The sequence below is a fragment of the Salvelinus namaycush genome, unplaced genomic scaffold (assembly GCF_016432855.1).
Source record: "Salvelinus namaycush isolate Seneca unplaced genomic scaffold, SaNama_1.0 Scaffold393, whole genome shotgun sequence".
Taxonomy (NCBI): domain Eukaryota; kingdom Metazoa; phylum Chordata; class Actinopteri; order Salmoniformes; family Salmonidae; genus Salvelinus; species Salvelinus namaycush.
In genome coordinates this window covers 145738-153863 of record NW_024060930.1, presented here as the reverse complement: position 1 = coordinate 153863, position 8126 = coordinate 145738, and the positions used below count along the sequence as shown (strand labels likewise).

Below are 8126 nucleotides of genomic sequence, written 5' to 3'. Positions count from 1 at the left end.
ATCTTCAGCATAAAAAAGTATTAAAAGATGATCTTTTAATTAAATCTCTCCTTTGTGTCCTCATGTTCACATTCATTTGATGTGTTCTATCATCATTTACAATGCTTATTGCTTCTGCATTTCTTTAGACAAGTGTATATTATACACAATTATTTTATTTTAGACATTACAAAAACATATTTTTGTGCATTTTGGATTTCCTACATTTACCTGTACAGACAAGTATATTTTATACATATCTATTTTTTTACGACATTTTTGTATGTATTCCATAGACAGAACTACATATATTGGAATCAAACGTTCCCAGAGATTGTTTTGACTGGAGTGATGCTTAGGACTTCATTAAAAAATCTATCCCGTTTTATTTTACCACTACAGTCTGTTCGTCGGACGAAACTGGAGAAAAATAACGAGTGTCTAAAGTAAACATCCACACCTCGATGGTGTCAACTCTGCTTATGTCTGCGTAATGAAAAGGTAGGGGGAAAAATAAAAAAACATCTGGTCTAGCGATCGATGACAAATTAAATGGTGCCCGTGTAACAGTTTTACTTCTGTCCCGAACCAGTGACCCTTTGCACACATATACAACAGTTACCCATCGCTCCACAAAAGCCACGGCCCTTGCAGAGTAAGGGGAACAACTACTTCAAGGTCTCAGAGCGAGTGACGTCACCGATTGAACCGCTATCAGTGCACTACCCCCAAACTAGCTAGCCATTTCACACCGGTTACATCCAGCATAACCCCTCATTCAATTACGCCAGTGGCAAACAGTGACATGTGAGGAGCAGGAACAGCTATAGCCCTCAAACTCACCTCTGGGTCTCAAAGCCAGTTCCACTGCATTTCTTCATTGTTCTCCTGTCATCGGGAACTGATCTAGACCTGGGACACCAGGTGGGTGCAAGTCATTATCAGTTAGAACAGAAAACCAGCAGGCTCGTAGGGCAGGGGAGTGTTTCCCAAACTTGGTGTGCATTTTGGTTTTTGTCCTAACACTACACAGCTGATTCACATTAACAAAGCTTGATGATTAGTTGATTATTTGAATCAGCTTTGTAGGGCTAGGGAAATAAAAAGAAAATGTGCAGCCCTTTGGGGTTCAGGTGACTGAGTGTGGGAAGCCTTTGTCATAGGGTAAAAGTTGAATACCTGTGGGCTGCACACCTTGGGTCAAATATTACATTCTGTAGCTGTGTATTTTATCAAAACAATTCTGTTCTACAATGGTTCCTTTCCTTAGCTCAGGGTAAGTAGTAGCAGGCCTAGAAGAGTCTTATGTGACGCAAACATTTGAGTTGTGCTCTTCCTCCTTTTAATCAATCATAATTTGTCAAATGCCTTATAGGTTGTTTTGCCTGTTGGCAGCTGTGGGCATACAAGCACAACAGAAACCTTCTATAAGTATGCATTTTTCACCCTACAAGTTCAAGCACTAAGCGTTTGACAATATATATTTTTTGGTTTTTAACTAACCTTTCCCATTCCAGATGACCTCAACGCTGAATGCCTTGGTAACGTTATTCGTTTGAGTGTCGCTCCTCTTTTTAAAGAGGTTGATGCTGTCTTCAGTGAGTTTGTCTCTTATGATTCTCCTTTCATAATTCATGGATTGATATTGTTTGTCAACTATTGTGTTCACACAATCTCCATCCCTTCCAGATGACACACAAATCATAAACCTGACGCCTGGCCTTGCTACTCAGTGTGGATTCAGCTTTAAATTTGACCCCATGGGGAATGCCTTTTTTTTTTCTTCAAAACTGCTTTTCCCAAAACATGGTAACCCTAAGCACTGTAGTGTTTGCTTGAACTTCAAATGGACAGTTTGCCTTTCAGTGTCACTGCATTTGCAACCCATAATGTAGCAACGTCATTTTATTTAACCTTTGACATGGAGTCATGCTGAGACCAGGCTCTTTTACAGATGAGCCCTGTATACACAAAGATACAAGTCAATATTTGCATCACTAGATGAAAAATGTAATCATTGAAAACAAACGCATTCTTCAGTAAAAAGGTCCTCAATAAGCCTGAGTTGCTAATTCATACCATTTTAGAGCATGGAGGTAATTAGAAGTACGGTGCCAGAAACATTTAAGCAGTTTTACCACCCCTGGGTCTGCTATCGCTTACCTCTAAGTTAACGAAGCCGTAAGGTACAGCAGAAGTTTATGGCGGGCTTTCAGAGGGCCAGCCAACTTTCTGATAGACTGCAGTGATGTGTACTACTGAGCTCTTCTCCTGTAGTGTGGCTTCAATACAGTGGCAGCTGCATTCATATAGGCAATTTTGCCACAGTCTATAACTTGCATGAAGGTCAACTGAATTATTTGTGTTCTGCTATAAAATAATTAAAGCCTTTCATTCTTTTTCCTTCCCCCTTCATTTTAGGATGATAAGATGTTCAGCTTGGTCATGCAGTTCAGGCTGCCAGGAAACCACATGACTGAAGACCCTGTGTATAGAGTGGGCAAAACCTGTAGCTACACCCCCTGGACCTCCCGAGAGATTCTGTGCGACCGCAACTACATGGAGGCAAGTGAGCAGAGCATGCCCCAAAGGACATGTTTACAGTCGAGCTTGTCGTACTGCCTGTATAAATGATCTGTCTAGAGCTACAACTGTCCAGTGTTTCATTTCTTCTGCTTCTGTGACACAACGTAGAGGTTCTTGACTCTCTCTCAATTCAATACTCCTTAATTTAAGGAGGCGAGTGGACAGATTGAGAACTGGCCCTTGATTTCATATTGTATGGGAGGGAGAAAATGCATAGGGAATAATGGCCTTTCTTCTCTAGGTATCTGTCAGAAGGACTCTTCCAGACATCCAAACCGTGCCTGAACAGCCCACTGGAGGCCCGAAAGCAAGGAGCGGCAACTTCCGGAGAGGAGCTGAGGTAGCCATATTTCAATTTCTGTAATTTCACTACAGGATGGCGCCAAACAAAATGTGCATTTGTTGACAATTTGTTTAATTCCTGTTTCCATTTCCTGAGACAGGCTGTTGCTTCAGGATACAAAATGACAGCAGTCGTCTTTAGTCCTAGCAAGAAGGTCATGAGTGTGGATGAGGTCCAAAGAAAGGGCTATGCAATAGCCAACACTCCCACACGGCTGGTGTTAAGAAGCCCTCATAATGCAGAGGAGACATACCTCCAGAATGTAAGCTGACTTTCTCCACTTCCTCCATGAACTGGGTCATGTTCAGTAGAGCAAAAATTTGGAAACGGTGGCCCTACCTGAACTCTGCAACATATTGTTAATACGGTGTGCCCTACTGAACACGGCCCTGGTGTGGTTGCCCCCTGAACAGGTAGCTGGGGTTCCGATGCGGGTGCTCTCAACCTCCACCTTCTTTGAGCAGAAGTGGCTGGTTACTCGAGTAGATGCCACGGCTGTTTGTCCAACACCAGGTTGAGTGTGAAATAATGGACTAACTTGGTAAATTTAAGATCCTATGATCCCAGTTCTTAATTTGGCTCCAGACAAGACTTTGATTTGTTTTCAGTTGCAAAATGTTCTGTGATGTGTACTTGGTTTCTTGTTTCACTGCAGGGGCAGTGGCCTTTACTCCAGAAGTGATCACCTGGTACATGCCCAAGCACATAGACCCACTTTTCTCCTCTGATTCCTTCACCATGTTGGAGGTGTACATGGGAATTGACGCTAAGAGGCTGGACACTGAGGAAATGGCTGCCAGAAACTACTCGGTTTTAGTCACAGAGGCTCATATTATTGTTGAAATTCCGGTGGGGGCGGTTGGCGGCTATTTCAAGGTCAGCGTTGGATGAGTAAAATGTTCCTGTTTAATTTCTAAATCTTATTTGTAGAGCCCTTTGTACTGCAGCAGTTGACAGTGCTTTGCAGTAACCCTTTGCCATCTCTCATGGGTAAACTCCTAGAAACGTTGTCTTGTGTAAAATGTTTGTTATTGAGCAATTGTCTGCTTAATCAGGCTAATATACAATGGATTGTTGGGTGTGTGTACAGCCTGACACATTGGATAGCAAAATCGTGTGAATGTTGCATAAAATGACACTTAAACATACTCTACCATTTGTCCTTAAGCCGCTTGAAATTTGAGACCAAATATCCACACAAGTATTGTTTACCTGACTTTTTAGGGAGCCGGTAGCTTTGCCACTCAACTGAATGCAAGCAACGTTCGGTTACACTCGGCTACTGTTTACATATTGTGCAAGTGTTTACTTTGTGTGTCGGTTGCTTTGGAAATGAGAGTTGACAACCATACCAGCTTTCTGAAGTCGGGTAAACCGATATGTTGTCTAAAATTACGAGCGGCTGAAGGACAAACCACACAGATAACCGGACGAGTAACATTCTGGCTTGTAAGGAACATTTAGCTGTTTTTGCACTCCACTTGTGTATTACAGCCTGAATGCATCACTCGTCTCCCTTTACAGAGCCATATTCAGGATGACCAGTACTTTGTCACTTACACCATTGAGCCCATGCTTGAGTTGCTGTGGATCGAGGAGGTCGCACACGAGGACACCGGCTACAAAGTCCTCTTCCCTATCACAACACCTCCGATGGCCAGGCCTCCACAAGTTCGCAACTGTGAGTCTGGTTTAGTTAAATAGTGCCTATGGTAATTTGGGATGCCTGGGTTGTTCATTAGGCACAAAACAGAAGAAAATGTACTGAAACGGGGAGGCAATAACAAATGTCAATTTTCGACTTCCATTGCACCGCATTTCAAAATGTTTTTTTTGTTTGCCAATGAACAGACACGCCCTTAGACACAGTTCCTGAGCAGGCAGTGTTTGTGCTTGAGTTGGGGACCTTCAACCTTGATGTGGAGCTGCTGAACATCACCTTTCCCACCATGGTGCTAACTGTTGCAGAGTGCAACGCCAGAGGCTTCAATGTTCAGGAGCAGAGATCCCTGGACAACACCTTGAAGAGCTTCAGGATGGAGGTGCCCTTCTCAGACCCGGTGGTCTTTAAGGAGGTGTGTTTCTGTTAAATGCAAAGCCACACGCAGTGATTTGTACATGCCCTAATGAGTGGGCCACCAACAAAATATAGATAATGGCACAAGTGTACTTTGTATCCCTCATTTACTCAAGTGTTTCCATTATTTTGGCAGTTGTATGCATTCACTTGCCAATAGTGCTTGATTTAGAGGAATGAGGGCAACATTACTTCAAGTATATAGTTTGTTTTAATAGTCCCCATATGTACTTGTCACTTGATATTGAATAGAGTTCTGTTACAACAATAATGCTATCAATTGACCAATGCTTTTAACTTCACTACAGAGAAGGGCGGAACAAGGTGTCACAACCTTCACTCTTCAGCTGATCTACGGCCTGGTCGTCTTTCCAGAGTACGCTCCTTTCGCTCACTCTGCCGTTGTGGACGCTGTACTGCTGGACATTGGTATGTCTCTGGACTACGCCAAACTACTGTTGAATGGCTTCCTCTCGTTAATGATTGCAGTGAAAGCCCAACTAGCCATACTGTAGGTTTTTCCTATGCGGTCTCTCTACAAAGAAAATGTTAAGCTTTAGAGTATTTGGACCCAGTGTCCTGTTCCTGGTTTGCCAGGATCGTGTTTATTCTGAAAACAAGGTTTTCTCCTTGGACAAGTTCAAGTAGTACCTTCCTGTTTTTTTGTGCTTAATGAACACAACCCTGTTTGTCCTTGTAGTGCCACCCTCAGTCACTGGCAACTGTGATCAGGAGAACTTTCACATCACTGTGGACTACAGGAACCAAGATCCCTTTTTCGTGGTCTTGGTTGGCAAGCGGCTGCTTAACCATGAGCTTGCGCAACAGTATTTGACAGAGGGCGACGCAGACTTCACCATCACGTTGCCCTTCTCTTCGCCGGACGCAGTGTTTGAGGTACGGTGCTCTCCCAAAACATGTTAATCTAAATTGCAGCAGCTAGCCTCGCTTTCCTTACCCTGTATACATGCATACAATATTGGACTAATGAACTCTCCCATTGGTTCCCAGTCGGTTCACTCGTCCTCTGTCAGGAGCAGACTGGATGTGGCTCTGTTGAATCCTTACAACAACATGACCATCAAATACTTTTCCCTGGCTTGCAGCTTCCTCAAAACGCTGACTGGTTGGTTCTCAAACTATTACTTCCGATAAATAGTCGTTTGACATGGTTACTGTAGTAACCTGGTATATTTGTTTACCAATAGATGGCAGTATTGACTCAAGACGGGGGTTTGCTTCCCGCTATCCGTAGCTATTTCCTATGTCTGCCTATTTAACTATGATTAAGAAAGCTTCAGGAAGTTTAAGCCAGGTGCATAAGATAATGTAAATCTAAGTTAAAATTAAATACTAAACCGTACGTAAGTCATGAGTCGTAATTATAAGAAGCCTTTAAGGATACTACAGTTACCAAACCTGGGTTCCTTGCAAATACTGTGAGTCTAATAGTGCCAGATGGGCATGGTTTGCACTTTTGGTGCTATGCCATTGGTTCTACTGTGCTCAATTAAGTGTAACAAATACAGAACCTGTCTTTTGCTCCCCCACCCCCAAGAGTGTTTCTCTAACGGAACGATGACTGCGCTGGCGGTCAAGGTGGAGTCTGCTCCCAGTCTGAACCCCGGTCAGCTGACCCTGAGCAACCCCGCCTGTGGTCCCACCTACAGCGATGATCGCTTCGCCTACTTCCACTTCACTGTCAACTCCTGTGGCACCACCGGGAAGGTAAAATTACTATTACCCTGAGGTGATGGGTACTGTGTATTTACGGACTGTTTGCTTCTGCGGGCTGTAATAAGTCAATTCCCCTCTACTACATAGTTTATCAACAATGTCATGCTGTATGAGAACGAAATCTCCTTACCAGATGAACTTGAGGTGAAGCTGAATGGCACGACGTCTTCAGAGGAATATCAGTAAGTGCATTACGCATCACAATTGTAGCTATTAGTTTTTTTAATTCTTCACCAATTGCTCAATACTTTGTATACAGGGAAAATGTGCCTCTACTACCAGTGTCCACTCCACTGCTTGAAGTTTCCCCTACTTCCCTCTTTTTTAGGTTAAAGGTTTCCTGCTACTATGTGGTCAACATCACTCGCACATTGGTCTTCCTCACCAGGCCGCGTGACAACGAGCCTTTTGCCGAGACTGGGACGGGTCGACTAATGGTCAGAATGAGACTCGCTCAGGGTAAGCGTGCACAAATTCTGAATTTCAACTTGGCCTCTAAATTCTAATCACTCCTGATGATCTGGAATATAGGATCTTGGAAGGTGTCCTTTACAAAACCATTCCCAAAAATGTAAGCCATATGATATATTACTCTTGCGTTCTGAGATCTACAGGTGTGGCTACGGAGTAACGGTGAGGAGCTGATTTGGGATTTTGTCAGAAGCCTCTGGTGGGGGGGGGTGTGTTTGCTATAAATGGCTTGTGTTCATCAGGGCACAACAGGATATGATAAACGAGTGTTTCTTAATGGACAAGTTGATGGTACCTTGCTGTATTGTGCCCGCTGAACACGACCCCCGGTTGTCTCGTTCTGTGTTCCAGACGCCTCGTATAACACGTTCCACAAGGAGGAGGACTATCCAGTGGTGAGGTAGCTGAGACAGCCTCTGCACTTTGAGGTGGAGCTGACCAGGTTCTCTGACCCCAATAGGGGGGTGCCATTTCGACTTTGTAAAAATTCGTTCCCAAATTAAACTGCCTCTTACTCAATTCTTGCTCGTACAATATGCATATTATTATTACTATTGGATAGAAAACATTCTCTAACTTTCCGATTGGTTTCATACAACTGCTCTTAACACTGACTGAATACTTGTTGATTTCAGGCACAAGTGACCTCTTGTGTTTTAAAACAGTTATTGCACTAAACATAAAGGATGGTTCACACGCCTGTGCAGCATGGAAGTTGATGTTTGAAACTGAATAGGATCAGTTGACAGGATCCCTAGAAGTTGATGATACTTTCAATGGAATTTCCTGTCCTAATTGAGAGTTGCTAAACATGAACAAATACCACAGACAAGTGTAGCAGCATCTTGCTAGCTAATGTTCATATTTAAAAAAATGTTACGACACAGCTGGGTTTGTCGTAAGCATTGATTTGGGTGAGCACTTTGCCACAGA

General features: G+C 43.3%; 1 protein-coding gene across 2 annotated transcripts; it reads left to right on the top strand.

Annotated features, from left to right (window-relative positions):
• Nucleotides 1-2808: 2808 nt before the first annotated feature.
• On the top strand, nucleotides 2809-7893 carry LOC120040929 (zona pellucida sperm-binding protein 4-like). 2 transcript variants are annotated; one of them, XM_038985911.1, is made up of 12 exons: nucleotides 2809-2905; nucleotides 3009-3421; nucleotides 3564-3784; nucleotides 4433-4589; nucleotides 4760-4983; nucleotides 5294-5414; nucleotides 5686-5882; nucleotides 5997-6111; nucleotides 6544-6713; nucleotides 6810-6904; nucleotides 7051-7181; nucleotides 7545-7893. In XM_038985911.1, exons 2-12 carry the CDS (start codon nucleotides 3337-3339, stop codon nucleotides 7595-7597), a joined length of 1569 nt encoding a protein of 522 aa, XP_038841839.1. In that variant the 5' UTR covers nucleotides 2809-2905; nucleotides 3009-3336; the 3' UTR covers nucleotides 7598-7893. The 2 variants fall into 2 exon arrangements, with proteins under 2 accessions (XP_038841839.1, XP_038841840.1); XM_038985912.1 differs by lacking the exons at nucleotides 2809-2905; nucleotides 3009-3421; nucleotides 3564-3784 and adding an exon at nucleotides 4226-4357.
• Nucleotides 7894-8126: the final 233 nt, after the last annotated feature.

Bases quoted from the DNA above. Each gene is read 5' to 3' on its own strand.
- LOC120040929 (XM_038985911.1), top strand. From the start codon at position 3,337: ATGCGGGTGCTCTCAACCTCCACCTTCTTTGAGCAGAAGTGGCTGGTT. The intron at 3,785-4,432 runs GTCAGCGTTGGA...CTCCCTTTACAG, and splicing joins CGGTTGGCGGCTATTTCAAG to AGCCATATTCAGGATGACCA. The intron at 4,984-5,293 runs GTGTGTTTCTGT...ACTTCACTACAG, and splicing joins ACCCGGTGGTCTTTAAGGAG to AGAAGGGCGGAACAAGGTGT.